This window comes from Mercenaria mercenaria, chromosome 2, assembly GCF_021730395.1.
Source record: "Mercenaria mercenaria strain notata chromosome 2, MADL_Memer_1, whole genome shotgun sequence".
NCBI lineage: Eukaryota > Metazoa > Mollusca > Bivalvia > Venerida > Veneridae > Mercenaria > Mercenaria mercenaria.
The window spans coordinates 103,192,652-103,217,124 of record NC_069362.1 but is presented as its reverse complement, the minus strand read 5'-3'; the positions used below and the strand labels follow the sequence as shown (position 1 = coordinate 103,217,124).

Sequence of the window (24,473 nt, the reverse complement as noted above, 5' to 3'; positions counted from 1 at the left end):
CTTCATTTACCCGAGGAGTAATGTGTCGGAGGTCATGCGGCAATTTGACGTCATAATGCTCTTTTACCGGTCCGTGCGTCAACCGTTGTTTATCGCAGAATATACAGAGCTTAATTTCCTTCTTTGTTTAACTGGAAATCAAACTGAGTCATGTTAGAAATTATCTTAAATAACCTAGGTGATTTCTGAACATCTGTCATCAAAGCCCAAGCAAGTGAAAAACAGCTCAACATAACTGGATCAACCCTTGTTACCAAGCTCTTTTTGTTGGGTTTAAAACCATTGCACTCTAACTGGTGTTCGAATGTTCAATACACATGATAACCTGTGTTGTGCAAGTAACTCACAACCCCCACCCACATGTATTAGAGGTGGAAAATAATATAATGGCTCTAGCCATGACAGAGGTAGAACTACTCAAATAGGTAAGATCAGACATGCATGCAGGTCACTGTAACAAACATGAAAGCTTCCTAATTATGTTTAAATATTTTATTGATGTGAAACAATTCCAGTATGTAACACACAACAAATCCATGACAGGAAAACAAACTAATCTACAGATCTCATATAGTGCAAAAATTACAACTGCCACACATTTGAAGTTAAATTCAAAATTGATAAGTCTTTCTGTAATTACAAAAAATTAAAACAAGAGGGCCATAAAGGCCCTGTACCGCTCACCTGACCTACTGACCTAAAGATCATCAAGATTAACATTCTGACCAAGTTTCAATAAGATATGCTCATAAATGTGGCCTCTAAAGTGTTAAATAGCTTTTCCTTTGATTTGACCCGTTGACCTTGTTTTTGACCAGACATGACCCAGATTCGAACTTGACCTAAAGATCACCAAGATTAACATTCTGACTAAGTTTCGTGACGATACAGTCTTAAATGTGGCCTCTACAGTGTTAACAAGCTTTTCCTTTGATTTAACCCAGTGACCTAGTTTTTGACCCGACATGACCCAGATTCGAACTTGACCTAAAGAACACCAAGATAAACATTCTGACTAAGTTTCATGAAGATACAGTCATAAATGTGGCCTCTAGAGTGTTGACAAGCTTTTCCTCTGATTTGACCTAATGACCCAGATTTTGACCCCACCTGACCCAGATTTGAACTTGACCTATAGATCATCAAGATTAACATTCTGACCAAGTTTCATTAAGATATGGTCATAAATGTGGCCTCTACAGTGTAAACTAGCTTTTCCTTTGATTTAACCTGGTGACCTAGTTTTTGACCCTACATGACCCAGATTCAAACCGGACCTTGTGATCATCAAGATTAACATTCTGATCAAGTTTCATGAAGATACAGTCATAAATCTGGCCTCTACAGTGTTAACAAGCTGTTCCTTTGATTTGACCTGGTGACCTAGTTTTTGACCCAAGATGACCTAATATCAAATCCGTCCAAGATTTTATTGAGGGTAACATTCTTACCAAGTTTCATTAAGATTGTGCTAAAAATGTGACCTCTAGAGTGTTAACAAGCTTTTCCTTTGATTTGACCAGGTGACCTAGTTTTTAACCCCAGATGACTCAATATCGAACTCGTCCAAGTTATTATTGAGGGTAGCATTCTGATCAAGTTTCATTAAGTTTGGGCCAAAATTGTGACCTCTAGAGTGTTAACAGTCAAATTGTTGCAAAGGACGGCTGACAATGGACGACAGATGGACGACGGACACAGGGCGATCACAAAAGCTAACCTTTGAGCACTTCCTGCTCAGGTGAGCTAACAAAAAGTATGCTATGTCATGTATTTTTGACACTGAATTATTATGTTAGTCAAACAGACCTTGCCTATATTAGATAAAGAATGAAGAAATTCTTGTTTTTAGTGTTTTAGCAAAAGAATCTTACATTAGTGTCTTTTGATATTGGACTTATAAAACCGTTCTCCAAATAAAAACAGTAAGGGGCTTACAATTTGTTAATTTATTCAACTCTTAATATCTTCAAAGACACTCAAGCAAGATCCTCCAAGTCTCTATGTATCAAATATTTGATACATTTGCCCTTAATATTTTTTTAGTAATATTCACAAAGCTGTAGTTGGCCAGAAGAGAGGGATTGCAATTTTTTGCTATTTATACTAGATGCGAAGACTGTAAATCAGAAAACTAACTATCAAAATGTTTGGTTTATCACTGTCTTTGGTACAACAAGAATTTGTAACAAGAGTTTCCAATGTCCCCCACCTAAGGGCATTTTTTCACAAAACATACTGCATGCCAATACTGCATCTTCTAAATAATAGGGCAACATACTAACACTGTATGAAAGTCATAACTATATAGCTTATCATTCATAAAGACATTATGAAGTTTGAAAATGTCTGGAAATGTACAATAGGTGAATGCTTTCAAATGCTAGTATCTGTATGTCAACAATTTAATGTGATTCTATTTTTAAATTGGTAAGGAAAAATGAATAAGAATACTAGAAAATGCTTTTGTAAAAAAGCGCATGTCTCCCCCAATGCAAAGTCCTGTAGGCAAGAAGTCAATAGGGGTCAGGAGCGAAAGTCAAAGAGACACTGATGGTTGGCTGCAATAGGGATCATCTACTTGGCATGTCCAGTCATCCCACTAAATTTCAACACTCTTGGCCTAGTGGTTCTCAAGTCACTGTTCATGCTCCTGTGACCTTGACCTTTGATCAAGTGACCTCAAAATAAATAGGGGTCATCTACTCTGCATGTCCAATCATCCTATTAAATTTCAACATTGTAGGTCAAGTGGTTCTCAAGTTATTTCCAAAAAATGATTTTACATGAACAGGCCACTGTGACCTTGACCTTTAATTGACTGACCCCAAAATCAATAGGGGTCATCTACTCTGCATGTTCAATCATCCTATGAAGTTTCAACATTCTGGGTCAAGTGGTTCTCAAGTTATTGATCGGAACTGGTTATCAATGTTCAGGCCCCTGTGACCTTGACCTTTAATGGAGTGACCCCAAAAACAATAGGGGTCATTTACTATGCATGAACAATCATCCTATTAAGTTTCAACATTCTGGGTCGAGAGGTTCTCAAGTTATTGATTGGAAATGGTTTTCCATGTTCAGGCCCCTGTGACCTTGACCTTTCACAGAGTGACCCCAAAATCGCTAGGGGTCATCTACTCTGCATGACCAATCATCCTATTAAGTTTCACCATTCTGGGTCAAGTGGTTTCTCAAGTTACTGACCGGAAATGGTTTTCAATGTTCAGGCCCCTGTGACCTTGACCTTTAATGGAGTGACCCCAAAATCAATAGGGGTCATCTACTTTGCATGTACAATCATCCTATGAAGTTTCAACATTCTGGGTCAAGTGGTTCTCTAGTTATTGATCGGAAATGGTTTTCCATGTTCAGGCCCCTGTGACCTTGACCTTTGACGGAGTGACCCCAAAATCAATAGGGGTCATCTACTCTTCATGATCAATCATCGTGTGAAGTTTCAACATTCTGGGTCAAGTGGTTCTCTAGTTATTGATCGGAAATGGTTTTCAATGTTCAGGCCCCTGTGACCTTGACCTTTGACAGAGTAACCCCAAAATCAATAGGGGTCATCTACTCTTCATGACCAATCATCGTATGAAGTTTCAACATTCTGGGTCAAGTGGTTCTCTAGTTATTGATCGGAAATGGTTTTCAATGTTCAGGCCCCTGTGACCTTGACCTTTGACAGAGTGACCCCAAAATCAATAGGGGTCATCTACTCTTCATGACCAATCATCGTATGAAGTTTCAACATTCTGGGTCAAGTGGTTCTCTAGTTATTGATCGGAAATGGTTTTCAATGTTTAGGCCCCTGTGACCTTGACCTTTGACGGAGTGACCCCAAAATCAATATGGGTCATCTACTCTTCATGACCAATCATCCTATGAAGTTTCAACATTCTGGGTCAAGTGGTTCTCTAGTTATTGATCGGAAATGGTTTGCAATGTTCAGGCCCTTGTGACCTTGACCTTTGACAGAGTGACCCCAAAAACAATAGGGGTCGTCTACTCCAGCAGCCCTACAACCCTATGAAGTTTGAAGGTTCTAGGTCAAATGGTTCTCCAGTTATTGCTCGGAAATGAAGTGTGACGTACGGACGGGCGGACGGACGGACAGGGCAAAAACCAATATGTCTCCTGGGGGAGACATAATTATAATGAAACATTTTATCATATCAAAGGGAGGTAACTAATAAACAAATGAAATGCATGACATTTTTGTAGAACTAACAAGAGCTGTCACTATTGGTGACAAATGCCCCCGAAGTAGGCCCAAGAATGTCAGTTGTATGCGCAAAAAATCACGTATCATTTTGTGACCTTGAACTAAGAGGCCTCGGTCATAAGTGTGACACATCTCTCAATATGGTTAACATTTGTGTCAAATTATTTTCAAATCCCTTGATAAATGGCAGAGTTATGGACCAGACAAGAAACACCTCTGACTTCTGTGACCTTGACCTTGGAGCTAGGGGTCTGGGTCTTGCACAAGACACCTCATCTCATTATAGGGAACATTTGTGCCAAGTAATTTCAAAATCCCTTCGTCAATGGCAGAGTTATGGACCGGACAAGAAACAGACCATGTTAACCTTTGACCTCTAAGTGTGACCTTGACCTTGGAGCTAGGGGTCTGGGTCTTGCTCATGACACGTCATCTCATTATGAGGAACATTTATGCCAAGTAATTTCAAAATCCCTTAATGAATGGCAGAGTTATGGACTGGACACGAAACATACCGTTAACCTTTGACTTGTAAGTGTGACTTTGACCTTGGAGCTAGGGGTCTGGGTCTTGCGCATGACACGTCGTCTCATTATGGTAAACATTTATGCCAAGTTGTTTCAAAATCCCTTCATGGATGGCAGAGTTATGGACCGGACACGAAACAGACCATGTTAACCTTAGACCTCTAAGTGTGACCTTGACCTTGGAGCTAGGGATCTGGGTCTTGCGCATGACACGTCGTTTCATTATGGTGAACATTTATGCTATGTTATTTCAAAATCCCTTTACGGATGAAAGAGTTACAGCCCGGACAAGAACGTACCGGACGCAAGGACTCACTCACAGATGGACAGTGCGATTTTAATATGCCCACCTTCGGGGGCATAAAAACTTGTTTAAAAGTTACACATTAGAAAAAATTAATTCTACTGTTGGTCAATGCAGAGCTGCACTACATATCAACCTAATGTTCTGCAACCATAGTAATGCTGCATTTACCTATATATACCATTAAGTTATAACTTGTGCCTGGGTTTGCATTTTTATTTAGTTTGCATTTTTAAATTAGTGGGAAAACTGATATAAAAACACAATGTCTTGTAATATAAAGAAGTTACAGACCAGACAAAAAAATAACCAAAAATGTCCAAAGGTGACCTTAACCTTGGAACATGCCAAGTTTAAAACCTTCGCAGAAGCCGAGTACAAAAGGTACAAATGTAATATGGCTTAGTCCAAACTAAGGGTGTAACTAAAAAAAAAGATATTAATCTGTCCCAAAAATATGCGCATATCTACTTCATGCTGATGTTTTATTTAAATTGCAGGGGTCACGCTGTCGATCGCCACTTGAGCCATTTGCGACAAAAAATTAAATGTGGCTCCGAAATTTTCTAATTGGCGAAAATGGCCCGAAGCTATGTCTGTCTGCAAAACTACGAATATTGCCAGTGTTACGAACCAAAAGGTGTGAAAAATCGATAATCTGTGTAGACACAACATCCGTTATTGAAAGGGAGGGATCTAATTTGCAATTTTTTTATTTGATCAGGCAGTTAATTGGTGATAATTAGATTATTGAATAACAAACTGGATAATTATAATCTTCATTTTGTGCACTTGATACGATTTTATGAGCAGTCGGCCGTTAGACAAATTTTCTATGATTGCCGAGGGTTAGTTTGGGCAAAAACAAATAAAAATGCTTTAGACAAGCAGAAATTGTAAGTATTGAATAGCTATGATGATAGAAAAGCAATAAAACATAGGTATTTTATCAAATATTTAATTCTAACTTACGTTTTCCGAATTTGTCACCCGTTTTCACGACCATGATTTTCGGATATTTCTGTCATTTCTGACGAGATTTTTTAGTGCAATCTTAATTAAAAGCCAATAAACAGTCTACATTTAAGAAAAATATGACAAATGTTGCAAAAGGAGCTCTTATTTTGAAGTAATTTTCGAGAATAAAACATGTGAAGGCATCGAACCCCACCCACTTACAGGCAATGTGCAAAATAAGACATTTTTTTTTTAAACATTTTTTTTTCTTTTTTAACATCTTTATTTTAAATGTGATTTTCAGAATTTTTTTATTAAATGGCAGATGTTTATAAAAATGATAATTTTAGAAATTAACACAAATCGATTTTCTAAAAAGCTTTTTAAAGGGTTACTAAGAAATATGTAATAACTATATATATGTATACATTAATTTCTTGAGTAGTATGAGTACTTTGGTACATATAATGTAGTCCTACAAGAACGTCAATGCTATGCGCTTCGCCGATGTTGGCCTCATAATTTTATCTTAGGAAAAAGCAGTGGCTCAGAGAAAAAAATTCCCAGTGTGACCCCTGAATTGGATGAAAATTGTACGAGCCGAGTACACAAGAAAGTGTGACAGATGAAATAAGAGATGGACAGTTCAAACACTTTATATATGCCTCCTGGAATCTGCATTATTAAGGCATAAAAATACAGAACAAAAATTAAATATTCAAAAGATTGCCAATCTAAATTTATACAAATAAAGCACTAGCGAGCTGTAAATAATTTTATAATAATCTACAATAATAAACACTGCAGCTACATTATGAAACTCAACACAGATATTCAGATAAAAAATATGTGTTGAGCTTTTTCAAAAAGCAAGTTTCAATCACAAGAAATTTAGCCTTTTAACACGTTTAATCAGATAGTTTTGTTAGCAAATGGCAATGTGAAATTATTTTTTAATTAAGATTTGAAAAAAAAACCCCACTTTACAATAAAATGAACTGTACTGTTCAGTATCACATTAATGAGGGCTCAACACGAAACTAGTCTATCTGCTTCTATTTCTATATACACTTAGACTAGTTTCGCGTTGAGCCCTCGATTTTGTTAAAAATAAAGTAAGTTTAAGTAACAAATAGCTTTGAACTAGAAACACCTCTTGCATAAGAGATTTTTTCTGACTGGCTTCTACAGGTTATCTTTTTTCTGTACTGCATATCAAAAATGAGAACTAAAACATTCCTTTCTTAAAAAGTAATAAAACTACAAACACACTATCACAGTTTCTGTTTTGCATATAATTCCTGATTACAAAGTTTTAAATCTATCAGTTTACTTGGCTTTGACCCAGGCTCCACCTGCAGCAACTTTTTGACTAGGACCCAGGCCAACACCAAGTGAGGGAAAGTCTGAATCTATATTGTGTAATGTCATATGGCTGTTATAGTCTCTTCTCGTGAGCACCTGTCTGCAGGTCTGGCATGTCAAAAATCCTGACTGAGTCTTCATCCAAGCACCTTTAGCATTCTTACTTTTCCCGCTGATTTTCAGCATTTTGTCATCTTTCTTCATACATTCTGACTGCAAGTACACTGTAAGAAGCTCCTGCTGTTTGTCAATGTCTGGTAACAGGGCTAGCAACTCTGGAAATACTTCTAAGAAATTGTCTTTACCTAGAATGTCACAGCATCTGTTGTAATACTGAGCGGATGTTATTTCAGAACGCCTAAATTCACCAGACAGTGTTTTGAAGTCTGGAAACTGCATCGAGTCTGCTGCACAGAATGACTTTACTGTACCTATAAGCAACTGATTCCTTTCCTGAAAGCCATCAGGTTGGGAATACTGGTAATTTTCAATATCTACAGACATAGGCAAAACTTTTTCTTCCACAATGCCATTCTTGAAGTTTCCAGACACATTCTGAGATCCGAATCCTGGTGGAGGCTTGTTATTGGTATTCACTGGTTTTGAAAATCCTGGTGGAGCACTTGATTTAACTGGTTCTTCTTGCTTAAATCCTGGAGGAGGCTTCTTTGGTGGACTTTTTGACCCAAGGACTGGGAAATCCTCATCAGCAACAGCAAACTTAACAAGCCGTGGCTGTACATCCTGTACATCAGGATCAGATATTTTCAGTTCTGCTATATTGAGCACTTCCTTCTCCGTTTCCATTTTTTTCTCTATCTTGTCTATCTTTTTCTTGCCTTTTGATTTATCAGATTTTGATTCCACTTTATTGCTAATTTCATTTGTTTTTTCTACAGATTCCTCCTTTTTTGAAAGTGTCTTTTCTTCCTTTTTATCAGACTTAATTAAAAGACTAGCAATATCATCCAAAGAAGAATTCCCTTTTAAAGAACCACTACTACTAGTTTCTTCATTTTTAATCTCTGTTACTTTTTCTTTCTTTTTCTTCTTCTTGTTTTTAGTTCTTTCAGTTTTTGGAGAATCAGGTACATTAACAGGACTAAAACGATCTAAAACTTCCTTCGTCGTCATTTCTTTATGATTATTATTATTAGTGTTACTTGTTACTTTAGATGGTGCAGTAAAAACATTATTAAACCATTTGTCGTTACTTGATTTATTACTTGGTGCACCTAATGTTGGAAAGTCATTAACATCATATGCAGTAGGAGCTTTATGTCGATTATTAGACCTTTTAGTATTAGGTTTAGGTATAACATTTACTTTTTTCTCAGGCTGTGTCCAACTTCCTTGCATTGGTTTTGTGGATTTATTACTAGAAGGTAAACCTGGAAAGTCTTCTTCAGTTTTAGTCACTATAAACGCTGATGAAAAATGACCTCCACGTCCTTTTGGAGGTAAAGCGTTTTTAGGGCTATCACTTCTAGGACTTAATGTTGGGAAGTCATTCAAAACACCATGTTGAACAGACATACTGTTAGACATAGCAAATCTATCTGCTAAAGATGGTTTACTATCCGTTGTTGTACTGGAAACAGCTGTTGATGATACTGTAGACACAGGAGCCTGGGATTTTTTACCAACAGGTGGATTATTTTCCACAGGGACATGCGGCTGAGCACCGAGAGCAGGGAAGTTCTCTACAGTATGAGCAAATTCGTCCTCAGAGGAACCCGATGATTCAGCTTTCTGTTTAGACTTGTCCTTCTTCATGTCCTCATCCTTCATGGTACTGAGAGAAGCCTGAATAGCACGATCCATGTCTTGTTTCTCCCTGAAATACAAAATGCATTATTAGCACAAAGAATAGGAATTTTTTACTATATGCTTTTCAGTGATATAGTGGAATAAATCAGTGAAATAAAATCCAATATTTCAAAGCAGTGAAAGTATCCTTTTTGTTTGTCACTGGTACAGAAGTATACATGAATACAATATGAATTATAAATAATCGGAAATTGTTTCCAAAATATACCTCAGAAAATATATAGAATGTATATACATTTGTACATACCTACGCAAACATAGATATAAGCTCTGCCATATTTAAATGTAAAAGAAATCTACAAAATTCATAGTTCTATACCAATTCAACTTTTTATAAATATCAATAGATATAGTGATGTCATGACATTGTGACATCATGGCACGATTCACTTGACCTGTATGTGAGTATGTGAGTAAAATCGGTATTATTATTTTGATTTTAACCATAGAAAATACAATAAAATACAACTATGTTTGTTTTACATGTAAGATCAAAATATCTTTCACTCATCAACACCATATTCTACATTTTCATTTGTGCATGCACCACTAGTGAAAATATTGCATCTGGTATTACAATCTGAAATACATTTTGATCTTACACTGAAACAACGATCCTCTACATCTTGATACATTTTAAACCTAAAAAGTGACATGTCAAATGGTTACAGGTCCCAAAGCATCACAGGCTTTGTGGTATTACTTTGAAACATTATTTTTACCCGACCCATTATTAATTTTTACCCAACCACTCAAAACCAACTTGAATTTTAAATTTATACAGAAAGACATTTTCCAATTTAACAAAATTAATACCACATGGCAGTCAGGATGACATGAACATTGTCAACCCTCTAAATGGAATGCTTTGCATAATTTATTTATTTATTTATTTGGGTTTTACGGCGCACCAACACAGTATAGGTTATAAGGCGCCAAACAGGACTACAAATTTTGGTTTCACATCTCATTTACATCGAAATAAAAACATGAGGTACGGAATCAAAATTTGCATACCTGCTGGAATCACAGAGTTACAGCAAACCAAGTATTAAGACCCTATTAGTCGCCTCTTACATCATGCAAGGGTAAGGCAGTGGCTCCAATTCTTTTCATACACAGATCGTCCCAGAACCACACGGGGCGATTGCTTTGCATAAAGGTGATAATCTGGTTCAAGAGCTGACAATGTTCATGTTCATGTCACCTTACCGTAGAAATGTTATATACTTCAAATAACACTTTGATCTATAGTCTTTAAGAGTGGGAAGTTGAGAAAATCTGTAACCGAGTCTGAGAAAATCTAAACCAATATCAACAAATAATAACTGACGAGTTTTGCAATTTGGACAAAAGCATTTCTGTATATGTTTTGTATGCACTGTTTCGAGGAGGAGGAGATAATGAATAACAATAAGAACAACTGTTACCTGTATGAGGTATTGTTGTATCTGTTGCTACGAGCGCCTCTGTTACCCTGATGCCGGGGACCACCTCTCCGTACATCTTCATTCTCTTCCCTACGTGGTTCCCGTCCTGTATGATAGATATTTGTGAAGTATGGTTAAACACTGCTGACAAGGTAGGTTTAAGAATTAATTAAACACCAGTTTACAACACACAGATCATTTTTATAAGATATAATTGCAGCAAATCCATCTTACAAGTTTTTTGTTCAGTATTACCTAAAATATACCTGTATAAATTACATTTGTAATACATAATTTTTGTAATTATGATTTATGTCCATCACTTCTTATTTGTTACAGCACATACTAATTACCAGAATCTTCAGCATCTAAAGTAAATAAGGATAAACAAGAGCTGTCTCCGTAGGATGACACATGCCCCCAATGGCACTTTGAATGAATAGTTATGGCCGATGTTAGAGTTTAGGACCTTTGACCTACGGAGCTGGGTCTTGCGTGCGACACATCGTCTTACTGTGTCACACATTCATGCAAAGTTATTTTAAAATCCATGCATGAATGACAAAGATATGGTCCGGACATGCCCATCAATGCACTATCATGAAAAATGATCTTTAACGTCTAAGTGTGACCTTGACCTTTGAGCTACGGACCTGGGTCTTGCGTGTGACACGTCGTCTTATTGTGGTACACATTCATGCCAAGTTATTTGAAAATCCATCCATCGATGACAAAAATATGGACCGGACACGCCCATCAATGCACTATCCTTTAACGTCTAAGTGTGACCTTGACCCTTGAGCTACGGACCTGGGTCTTGCGCGCGACACGTCGTCTTACTGTGGTTCACATTCGTGCCAAGTTATTTGAAAATCCATCCATCGATGACAAAGATATGGACCGGACACGCCCATCAATGCACTATCCTTTAACGTCTAAGTGTGACCTTGACCTTTGAGCTACGGACCTGGGTCTTGCGCACTGCACGTCGTCTTACTGTAGTTCAAATTCATGCATAGTTATTTGAAAATCCATCCATCGATGACAAAGATATGGACCGGACACGCCCATCAATGCACTATCCTTTAACGTCTAAGTGTGACCTTGACCTTTGAGATACGGACCTGGGTCTTGCGCACTGCACGTCGTCTTACTGTGGTACACATTCATGCCAAGTTATTTGAAAATCCATCCATCGATGACAAAGATATGGACCGGACACGAAAATTGCGGACAGACCGACAGACCGACAGACCGACAGACGGTTCAAAAACTATATGCCTCCCTTCGGGGGCATAAAAATTAAAATGATTATCATGAATAAACTAAAATGGTTACCTCTCTGTGGTCTACTGTTTGGTCTAGGTACAAGATTGATATCAATGTTGATGGTTCTCTCCTGTCTAGCCTGCAGTTTGGTCTGGGCTTTGCTATGTTCATGGGCCTGATGACTTTTGAGATCAATGTCGGAACGAAATGCATTAGTGAACTGAGCATTAGCACATTCTCCTTCCTCACACAGGTAATGCTCAGTGAAGAAATGCTCTCTCAGTGTCGGATAATCACTGAAAATAATAACATCCATAGTTAAATAGTGCAACACAGGAATAATGCATCTGAACAAAGAACAATGGATACCTTTTATATCTGAAAAAAATGAACAATTGCTATACATAGTTCATGTACATGTACACTGTTTCTTTTTACTGACAACAAAGGCAATATTTAACCAAGTTACATAGATATGAATTACTGTAATGATAAATCTGTGTGGTGACAATTCAATGAATAGCATTGAAGATGTGAGGGAACAACTCTGTCTGCGCAAATTGATGTCTAATGAATTACTTGATCTTTGTGTTTTTTTTTTCTAAACCTATTATTTTCCAAGTCCTACTTCAATTCAGTTTTACTTTCTTTTTTTTTGTTCGAAATGAACTCTGTAAAGGGGAAAAATATGTAAAGACCATATTTAGCAAATGTATAGTAAACTTAATATTATGGAACAAAAATCCAATATTTGAAAGTCATACCACAATATTACACCACAACAAAATATACCGCAATTACAAGTACATGGCCCACCTTACTATTTATATAATACAAAAATAAGTGAAGGCAATATACCAGTTATTGCTGTAAATATATTACAATGAGAAAATGAATAATTTCAGTAACAACCAAGGCCATTATCTGTAAAGCTGGTAGTCATTCTGCAATAGCTTTACATAAAATACATTTTTGTCAAGAATTAATCTAGTACCTAGCTGACTGACATAGCACAACTTTTTCTATATACAGAAAATCAGCATAAACATTGTATAGTTCCCTTTGCAAACATGTATTACTTCCCTTTACCCGAGTGGTTTCAGTACTGATCAGTGTAAAATTACTTCCTTTCTAAATTTCATCCTTGAATATTTTCCTCAATACGTCATGTATTTCCTATTTGGTTATAAAACTGATCTGAATGTTTGCAGCCAAAATACATTGTTTTCCAAACTCAAAGCCAGCAATATATTATGCTCAAAGTTTAAGATCAGAGAAAGAGGAAGTACAATTTAAAGAGAATTCCTTTGGAGGGTGTGTGCTGGGGAGGCGACTGACATCTGAGCTAAACTCGTGACCTTGACCTTTGACCTACTGACCCAGTTCATGTGTTCTTCATATTGTCTAATTGTCATCTACCTATACACCAAGTATGAAGTCAATATTTATACACTGAATGATTGTTAAATTATGCTCCAAACAAGAAATATGACTGATAGATTTGACCGTTATGCTCAATTTTTAAGGTTTGACCTACTGACTATGTCAGATCATGTGTTCTGCACACCGTCACATTGCGACCAATTTATAACAAAGTTTAAAGTCAGTTCCTTGAATGACTATTAAATTATGCTCTAGACATGAAATATGATACACAAATTTGATCTTTGCCCTCCATTTAAGAACTTGAGCTAATATACTGAGTACATCTAGAAACGCAACACTTGGTCTACAGTCAACATTTTTGTTAACGATGATGTCTTGCACTGGTAAATGCAAATGGTGGTTTTACACGTTATTAACTGTTTGCTTGTTCAAACGTGAATTTGGACCTTTGATATAATTCAAATATGCATGTACAAGGAAATTATTAAGAAAAGTATGAAAAAATCAAGGGTAAAAACGTTGCATTTCTAGGTAGTAGATGTACTGAGCATATAATACTTTAATAGTGAACTTTGATCTGCTAAAGTCCAGTTCATGTGCTCTGCACATTGTCTGATCACCACCTACCTATATGCAAAGTTTTCAGTCAATACCTTGAATGGTTTTTAAGTTATGCTCTGGACAAAAATAAGACAGACAGAGGCCATCACATAATCTGGATGTTTTTCAAAAAGGGCAATATACCTTTGCACTTACTCATAAAATTCTTGTGATCCAAGACTTTCACAGAAGTGACAGAAGAAATGATCCTTTCTAAGGTGTTTGTACAACTCATCTTTGTCCAAATATCTCTCTTCACAAAACTGACACAATGGGTGACCTTTGTATGACTTATCATCCTTGTCGCCCACCCGACGATGAGCTGCTAGATCATGTCTGTTGTATGCTTTGCGTTCACTACTGAATATCTGATTACGGAACAACAAAAATACAGGTTAACTGTGTCCATTTGGTCTTTTTAAAGCAGCTACTGAAAAACTTTAGCAACAGTTTTTTTTATACTTTTCATCTTAAATGTCTAAATATTTTACCATTGTAATTTATTGCCCTTTCTTGAAATTTGCAGAGAAATAAACATTCTAAGGACACTGGCAAATTTGTTTCTTTTTTAAAATCATTAATATGCATCTATTACAGGCCTGATACGGCAACTCTCAAATATTGCAAAAAGAAACATCAAGTATATCAGCTTACTTTTAATTCTAGGCAAAGGTCACAGTAGAATAAAGTGTGCACACGTCTCATATGATCTCTCAGGGCTTTAAAGTTTCTTTCTGGATAGCGGTCTGGACATTTGGTGCACCGGTGTTCTAACAGCTCTTCAAATCTGTCCCGTACAGACTCGTCTTCAAATTGTATTTTCAACTTTCTATTCATGATGAACTTCCTCATTGGCATCTCACCGAACTTCTCCAAAGTTTTTAGGAAGAAAACCTAAAAAATAACAATTGGAAAAGAATTTCAGTAACTCCTTGCATTATGATTTATAACAGTCAATATAATTTATATAAAAAACATCATGGCATGTATACCATAGATACTGGTGTATAATGCGCAACCCCATCCCCCCTTCAAAATAAATCTGTTTACAATAATCCTGTAAAGAGAAACTACATGTACTCTCAGCGCTAATTATCTTGGCTAAAAAACTACGATTGCTGTTAATGTTATGTTCCATAATAGACATTAGTAGTTTATTTTTCCTTGAACAAATTAATTTTATATAAATTTAATAATATTTTGAAGAAAGAGGTATCAAAAATCGTAAATATTATGAAACTAATAAAAGATCGACTATTATCTTTTACCGAAATCAAAGTGTGAACAACAAAACCGATACGAGGCGTCACGCTAACTGCTGATAATTACTGGCCATTTGATCTGTAAAGTTTAACAGAACGTATCAAAGGCCGATCACACCTTTTGTTATCGGTCTGAACTGAGAAGTTCATGTCATTTACCGGTATTCTCGCATATATCAGAGGTTTACCATGGTTCCCTTCTTGAACTTTTGTCTCGGGATTTTGACGATCTTTTGATGATGAGAATTCATGAAAATATTTAATTTCTACAAAAGAAACAACAAATAGAACGATATCTTATTGGTTTTATTTTCAAGAAAACAAAAATCGATAGGACAGCAGGGCTCCAGATAAGATGCGTATTAGCGTAATTATACGCTTTGAAATAATGCATATACGCATGTGCGATCATTTTTAAGCGTATAAAAACGTATTAGAAATTACAGAAACTCCTGCAATGACTTTTTACTAGCGTAAACAAAATCTGAATCATCTAAAGGCTTTACGTAACAAAGCACGGTCAGCATTAATTCTCCCACACAGAACATATACACACGCATTGAATGGTACTTTATAAGTTAAACTATATTATATACCCAATGCATTCGTAAATCAAATAGTTGGGAAACAATATTGATGGTAGGATAGTGTATTTTAAAGCGGTGTCGATTTAACAGTCAGGGGTGTAACTGTTTTAAGTTATGTAACCTATTTCAGTTACTTTTGCAAGCATTTTATAACCTGTATTAGTTATAAAATGAAGTTAATTTAGGTAAGTTATTCAAAAAAAGTCTTTTTGCTGTTCTCAAAAAGTGACCTTTAAGGTGAAATGCGTAGCAAACTGTGGTTAATCAAATTCTCTTTTAGTCTGATCATGACCTGATAAGCATAATGGGATGTTAAGAGATTTATAGCTTTAAAACTTTTGCATAAAACTTTATCAGCCTTGCGTAAAAGATTTTATTGCATAGCTGGAAAGGTAAAAGTTCAAGGATTCAGGAAATATTTGCATTAGTCTCATTCAAAATAAGGAATTGGCACAGGAGGGCTTTGTAATATTTTATGGTAACTGAAACAAGTTATGGAAGAATTAGCAATAAATGAAATGGGTTACAAAATGCGATAACTTGAAACAGTTACACCCCTGACTGTTTAAAATATCAACCTCCGGTGTAGAGTAAACAACAAAATGTCTCTTTCTAAGACTGTAAAAAGTGAACAAACACTACGCATTTTTAAACCAACAAGAACGATCATTAAAACATATTTAAAGCTATATTGTGTATTCTACTGGATTCAGTAGCGGTGTTTTAAGCCAAAGTAAGCCAAGGGAGAACAAAAAGCAACAAAGCTGAATGGCCTGAGTGTTAATGAATGCAAACATATTCATGGTTTACCAAAATATAATTGTTATAAGGCATCAAAATTCATAACAGTCTTTGAAAATTTAAAAAATAAAAATGAGCCGATCGATTTATTACTTTTCTCCTATTTTGATTATTTTACAGATGGTGATTTACGGAAGCGATTTATGCTTTGCATTCTGCTTGAGTTTGAGGTAGTTATCATTTGTTACATGAATTCTTTTTAACATAAAAAAACAATTTTACGTTTCGCCAACATAGAAGCTTTACTTTGTTTTAAAGACTACAATGAAAATAATTTTGCAATGTTTCTGCTTCACTGATATTTTTTTTATTTTGTTGAAATATAAGATATTCTAAATTCATTTTAATTCTTACTACAATCAGTAAGGTGTCTTTTACCGATAAATTTAATCCAGTACAGACTGCAAATATTCAAACCCAATGGCTTCAAATAGTTTGTCTAGAAATCCAACGAGGTGAGGGGAAAGTTAACAATGTGCAGTGAGACCAAGCAGATTCGGCATTACCATAATGCATTCGACATTCACGATCTTGTTTTCTTAAAAAGATTGGGCAGTTTTTCTGTAAGTTATTTAGTCAAAAATGTATACCTAGAATGATAAAAAGCAGTGCATAGCAATCCCCTAATACCCATCATCGACCCCTGAAATTTTATTTATTTGATGATGTTACCATAGATTTTAAGTTGGGAATCTTCTTTATCATTTTTGCTTAATCAATTACAGCATTAAATTCAACAATTGAGGTTATAAAAGACAGATTATTCGTAAATATTTTCATAGCAAAGTATTGAACACAACTTTAAATTCATATAATGAACTGTTATGAAATTGATGCTGTACTAAAGAAGTACATCTATATATTTTATTCGTCATTAAAGAATTGTGGCGGATAAGGATGTCAAAGGCTTCAGTTCAGCGATCTGTCAAAAATGCAATGTGTGGCAACTAGCAAACAATCATGGATTTAAACAAATTAAAACATAATTGTTTTTAATTGGTCACAGCGCAATGATTAATGACCTGAAATTTTCAAAATAACTTGGACGCTAACAGCGAAACTTTTTTTATTCTTTCTTCCTCCTAATTTGATTTTTTTAGTCGGTAGATTTTTCATATGGGCGGCGGGTGTTTTTTTCTTTTTTCTTAATAAATTTGGACTTGGAGGTCGTTATCCATTACGATACGTACATTCAATTTGAATGCAAAAACCGAATTCATTTTTTACATGTTACAAATCAGCGTAAATACTTCTATAATTTTTTTAAGACTTACATGAAGATTTTGTAAATGAATCTTGCCAAAATTCACTGAATTACTTTTCTTTTTATTTTGTATTTATAATTACTAAGGGATGAGTGTCTAATTTTCAATTTTGATTTTTCTACATCAATCTGAAGGTGTGCCTATTTAACGGCAGAGAATGAGGAATATTTAAGACAAATCAGGCACCCGAGTGGACTAACATATCTTCTGAAACCCAGTTAGATGGCTTCAACACATGAGCAACTTTGTGCCCCTAGTGAAACTCCAACCCATCGAGGTGAGGGGAAAGTAATAAACCACTTGCAGTGAGACCAAACAGAGTTGGGCATACAAATGCTTTGACATTGCACGAATCCCATTGGAATAATTTCTTAACAGATATGGCCAGCCTAAGTTTTTTAGTAGATGTTCATTTCAGTCAAAAATGGTAACAGATGGACAAAAGAGTGATCCCAACATGCCCCCCCCCCCCCCCCCACCCCCTGAAAAGTGTTATTTATTGTGATTTGATTGACATAGAAATTTAGAGTTGGGGAGATCTGTTCTTTTCAGTTTCTTTCTTTGAATCAATTCACAGCCAATTAATATACAAACAGGGAAAATTGGGGTTATAAAAGGACAGATTTTGTTAAAAATTATTTTTATATAGTTACACTACCTATTTGAAAAGCTAAACAATTTTTAAATTAACTAAATGCATTTTGATAGAATATTTGACTGCTGTACTAAAGAAGTTACATTGTATATATTATCTACTTTCAAAAAGATTGGGGCCGAGATAATGTAACGAATCAGTCAGGATCTGTGAACAAAGGCAATGTGTGGCACTAGCATAGACACTCGAGATTTAAAACAAATGATGAACAACACCATAATTCCTGACTTTTTAAGTTTGGGTCATCAGCTGCATGTATAATGGACGCATGAAATCTGATCAATATCAACTTGACGCATTAAAACAGCGATAAAACCTGTTTTACCGTTATCATTCCGGACCGCGTAATCAGAATTTTTTTTTTCGGAGATTTTTCATATATGTGCGGGCGGGTGATTTTTTTCTCTTTTTCTTGGGAATGAAATTATTGATGCGGTCGTTCCAACGAACGACATATCAATTTGGAATGGCCAAAACCGTTTTCTTTTTTTTTTCACATTTACAAATTTTCAGGCGTAAAATTACTCCTAGTAAATTTCAGATTTTACCATTTTACTCATTCACAAAAATTATGATGAGTAAATACTCATAGGCCAAAAAAATTATCTGGAGCCCTGGGACAGTGAAACCGATTCCGCTCCCAAATGCGGAGGTAATTTATTACCGGCGGTGTCAATGTAAATCCTACTTTCATTTTTAATCTACCTCAAAATTGACCAAAAACGTTTTTTTCCCCAGGGTTTTCACTTTTGGGTGGAAATTGGGGGCGCATATTATACACAGGTGCGCATTATACATGGGTATATATGGTACAAATTAATGTACATAATATTATACATGTGATAAAATGAAGTTCAATAATAAAAACTTCAATTCGTACCACATATGTGTATGCAAGGCCTTCATTTTACCCATGTTATGGTAAGTATTTTGACCATTCTCCACTGTATTATAACTATTAATCTTATTAATTATCAATTTATCTATTTTTGGTGACTGCTGTCACTCCACTTTTGGCCAAACTTCCAGTGCAAGAAAAAATGTTTATGAAATCATTGACGCTTACCGATGACAGACACATTCAAGAGCAAAAGAGATTTATAAAAAAACATGTTTTTAAAAAGCAGCATAACATGACTAGTTTATAGATAAAACTGCTACTGTAGATATTATTTTGGTATATTTGTCACTACTGAGCCAAGTTTCGCAATGAAAATGCAAGCACATGCCGGACTCTTTCTACCTATATCATGGAATATGTCGTTTTCGCTGTCAAGCCGAGCTCAATCCAAGGGCGTAGGAGCTGGGGCGGCAGGGGCGGCGCCTTCCGCCCCAATATTTCGAGGAGTGGCGAAATGCCAAACTTGTAAATTTTTGAAAGGGCTAGTAAATATGATTGAGAATAGATACAGCTTGCCTATTAATTGTCAATTTATCATGAAGTGCATCGGCGACTGATATGTACACAGAATCTTGATATATCTTTGACACCTTGCTAGATCACCTTGGTGACAGGGTATTGTACAAAATCGATAATCCGCAACGACCAAGATCGCTGTATTTCACGCCCCACAGATCGGAATATAGGCGATACATTAATTAATGAAAGTTAATCGTATTTAATTGCTTACTGCCGAACAGGATTACTGACACTTGCAATTAATGTTGTGTCTCAAATTCTGCCGAAAAAGATAGCTTCTACATAAAAATTGAAAGTACCTTTATAATGCCATTTAAATTTTAATGAATAAAATGCGATAAGGATTAGATTACGCCTTTAAGTCAGGGTCTTGTGCTCGATCCCCTACTTAGCCATTACTGGTTCTACCCTGGCAAGACAAAGCCCGTACCTAACAGTGTTTAAACACAGTAAACTGTAAATAGGGGTGAAAACTCGAAGAAATAAAAACGAGTATGTTCAGCTGCTACCGAGCAGTCCAAGAAGTCGCTAGATTGCACCATTTACTCTAGCTTTATGCAATTTTTTCCCGGGGCCACCCTGGACCCCGTTGATGCGAGGGAGTTACCCCCTCCAAAACCAACACCTCCGCCGCCCCAATGCTCAAATCGTCCCTACGCCCCTACAATCCACTTCCATTGGTTGAAAAAAAGGCAAAATGAATACCTGGTCTTTTAAATATAATCAGGAATTTCTAAATGTTCGAAAGATGCGTTTAAATCAAAAGTTGTGGGTAATTTGGTTACTATATTTGTAAAGAATTTCAGAATCAGATCAGATGAATATCGGTCAAATCTTTGCAGGAAGTAGTTCTGGCTACCATAACTTAACTGACGCTATTTTTATTTTCTGATGGTCGCGTCCATTAAGTTATGGCGAAACCCCATTTGGTTAACTAACCAGTATCAAACCGCAACATCTCGCACACTTCTCTCGTGAGAAACGGATGACGTCATGCAACAGTTCAGAGCACGTGGTTATTTTTGAAAATCAAGTTCAAAATTTCACTTATTAATGCATTTATTTTAATCATAAACATAACCAATTTCGATAAAAATTCATTAAAACATATCCTAGAAAGTTTAAGTTCTCAGAAAAGGTCAATAAATAACAATTCTATACCGAATATTGGTTTTCAAATGAAGAGTGCCCTGATCAGGTGACAACTGCAATGGCGGACACAATATTGCAGACAGGGGTACCAATTTGAAACTTGTGTGTATAACTTGTGTTCAAATTATGTTGCATGGATTATTTTATACCAGATCAAAAGAAAAATTAATTAGAAACATTTTAAAATAAAAGGTGATTTCATTGCATTTCATTTGATGAAATTATAGCGTGACAGACTTCTGGCACGATTCCTGGTTAGGTTTCAGTTCGGGATTCGTTTCAGCTCAGAGATCTATAACAGGCAGCACGAAAAAACCCAAATCTACCCAAATCTGACCCAAATCTACCCAAATCTTGATAGGAATGATCAAATCTTCGTAGATTATGAATATTTATAATATATTTCAACATAAATATATCATTTTGATGTATTATAACGATAATTAACTAGAAAAATCGGCGTTGAATTGAAATTGCTCAATATTTGTAAATATCACGGTCAAGTATTCTTACATAGGTGCTGTACGTAAGAATAATCAACTGTGATATTTACAAATTTCCCCATTTGGAGATCTGTTTTCTTAATTTCATTTACTTCAAAACTATGGAAAAAAATGAAAAGAAAATCTTTATCATTATTGATGATTTATAATAACGCTTTACAGTTATCACTGTTTGGGATGATAAGCGCGACGAGAGATAACATTCATTTTCAGGATTTTAATTTTCTGTAATTCATGTCGTGAAACGTGAGATTCTGGGCTATTTTTCATATCAACATACGATATATTGATGAATTTTGTGCGGTGACATCGAATAATGGCGGCATCCATATCGTTTTCGGTGGCAGTGCCTACGAATTTAATTGGGAGAGATGTTTTTGAATGAATAACAATATTATTCTCAGGATCAGAAATGGAAGGAAATATTAGTTCCCGCTTTTGGTTTATTTTTGGACCCAAAGAGAGGCTGGAGTAGCCCTTCCGCAGACACAATATCTAGTCTGTTTGCTTCTATTTCTATATACACTTAGACTAGTTTCGCTCTGATCCCTTGAATTTTTCTAGTCAATATTTTCAACGATGTTATCAAAAATAGGAAGTTTTGAAAAATTCATCTCTTTGTGTACTGTCCCGTTTATATCAAACATCTGTGAATGTACAATACAATGAAAAATGAAACGGAGCAGGATCACTCCTCTCATTTAAATCACCAACAGTAAAGTTAGAAAGCCTTGTCGGCGTCGGGACATGATACGTGCAAGTTTTAGAATAACAAGAGCTGTCTCCGTAGGATGACACATGCCCCCAATGGCACTTTGAATGAATAGTTATGGCCGGTGTTAGAGTTTAGGACCTTTGACCTACGGACCTGGGTCTTGCGCGCGACACATCGTCTTACTGTGTCACACATTCATGCATAGTTATTTTAAAATCCATGCATGAATGACAAAGATATGGACCGGACATGCCTATCAATGCACTATCATGAAAAATGATCTTTAACGTCTAAGTGTGACCTTGACCTTTGAGCTACGGACCTGGGTCTTGTGTGTGACACGTCGTCTTATTGTGGTACACATTCATGCCAAGTTATTTGAAAATCCATCCATCGATGACAAAGATATGGACCAGACACGCCCATCAATGCACTATCCTTTAACGTCTAAGTGTGACCTTGACCTTTGAGCTATGGACCTGGGTCTTGCGCACTGCACGTCATCTTACTGTGGTACACATTCATGCCAAGTTATTTGAAAATCCATCCATCGATGACAAAGATATGGACCGGACACGCCCATCAATGCACTATCCTTTAACGTCTAAGTGTGACCTTGACCTTTGAGCTACAGACCTGGGTCTTGCGCACTGCACGTCGTCTTACTGTGGTACACATTCATGCCAAGTTATTTGAAAATCCATCCATCGATGACAAAGATATGGACCGGACACGCCCATCAATGCACTATCCTTTAACGTCTAAGTGTGACCTTGACCTTTGAGCTACGGACCTGGGTCTTGCGCACTGCACGTCGTCTTACTGTGGTACACATTCATGCCAAGTTATTTGAAAATCCATCCATCGATGACAAAGATATGGACCGGACACGAAAATTGCGGACAGACCGACAGACTGACAGACGGTTCAAAAACTATATGCCTCCCTTCGGGGGCATAAAAATGGCCTTGGCTTAATATGATTTTTTTTTCCAAAACCGTATTTCTGTAGAAAATTTAAATCCTGAACTCCTGAAAATGAATGTTGCCTCTCGTCGGGCTTATCATCCAAAACAATGATTGTAAAAAAAGCAAATGTTAATATAATTCATCAATCATGATAAAGATATATTTTCTTTTCATTTTTTTTTCATAGTTTTGAAATAAATGAAATTAAGAGATTCATAGATCTCCAAATAGGGAAATTTGTAAATATCACAGTCAATTATTCTTACGTACAGCACCAATGTAAGAATATACTTGACTGTGATATTTACAAAATATTGAGCAATTTCGATTCAACGCCGATTTTTCTAGTTAATTATCGTTATTATACATCAAAATGATATATTTATGTTGAAATATATTATAAATATTCATAATCTACGAAGATTTGATCATTCCTATCAAGATTTGGGTAGATTTGGGTAAGATTTGGGTAGATTTGGGTAAGATTTGGGTATTTGTGCCGCCGATCCATAACAGCATATAAATATCTCTGAGCTGAATATTTTTAGCTATGCAGGAAGTCAACATGGGGGCTAGCTTATCAGTGTTCAACACCTCTATCATAACACGATAAGCTAGCAATTTTTTAAAAAGGAAAATGAAAGTAGACTCTTATCATTTTTTAAAAATGGCATTACTAAAAAAACATTATCTAGTATCGATACAAATTATGATGGAGGGAGGCTAACCTTGTCAAAATAATCAAGTTCATGATAAATACAATAACTTTATACCTCTGGTAAATCTGTCCTACAAATTGGACAGTAAAACTGCTCACACAGTGCCCTCATTCTCGTGGAACATTTGAAGCAAATCGGGTGGTCACACCTGCCAATGGCGAAAATTTCTATGTGCTCATGGCAAACCAAGCAAAGATTTTCACTAGACTCCATTATAAAACTGATTTTATTACTTAAACTGAAATTTAACAATCAACAAATATTTATAACTTCTAAATATACTAAGCAATGAACTTGACACGTCAACAAGTACTATTTTATAAGCTTTTGTATCCAAAAATAGGATTCTTCTTTCCGCCGGGTTGTGCAACATGCGAAAACGTCATCAAATTTAGTGTCCTATTTTTAGACAATTTTAGATACAATTTTTTTTTAAAGGAATGCAAAACTTTGTATCTAAAGACTATGAATTCATCAAAGGATTGAAGATAAAAGAAAAATATAATTATTCTCATAAAATATTTATTTAT

General features: G+C 35.8%; 1 protein-coding gene across 1 annotated transcript; it reads right to left on the bottom strand.

Moving 5' to 3' along the window:
- Positions 1-477: 477 nt before the first annotated feature.
- LOC123564761 (E3 ubiquitin-protein ligase ZNF598-like) lies at positions 478-24,327 on the bottom strand. The gene is made up of 6 exons (XM_045358556.2): positions 23,998-24,327; positions 14,551-14,790; positions 14,053-14,264; positions 11,980-12,206; positions 10,642-10,747; positions 478-9,218 (listed from the first exon to the last, which is right to left on the bottom strand). Exons 1-6 carry the CDS (start codon positions 24,154-24,156, stop codon positions 7,346-7,348), a joined length of 2,817 nt encoding a protein of 938 aa, XP_045214491.2. The 5' UTR covers positions 24,157-24,327; the 3' UTR covers positions 478-7,345.
- Between the last annotated feature and the right edge of the window lie 146 nt (positions 24,328-24,473).

What these genes read in the sequence shown, in the direction of transcription:
- LOC123564761 (XM_045358556.2), bottom strand. Translation starts at nt 24,156, where the DNA reads ATGGAGTCTAGTGAAAATCTTTGCTTGGTTTGCCATGAGCACATAGAA. An exon ending in GGATCACAAGAATTTTATGA is followed by an intron (nt 12,207 to 14,052) that starts GTAAGTGCAAAG and finishes TATTATTTTCAG; the next exon opens with TGATTATCCGACACTGAGAG. An exon ending in TACAACAATACCTCATACAG is followed by an intron (nt 9,219 to 10,641) that starts GTAACAGTTGTT and finishes TTTGTATTTCAG; the next exon opens with GGAGAAACAAGACATGGATC.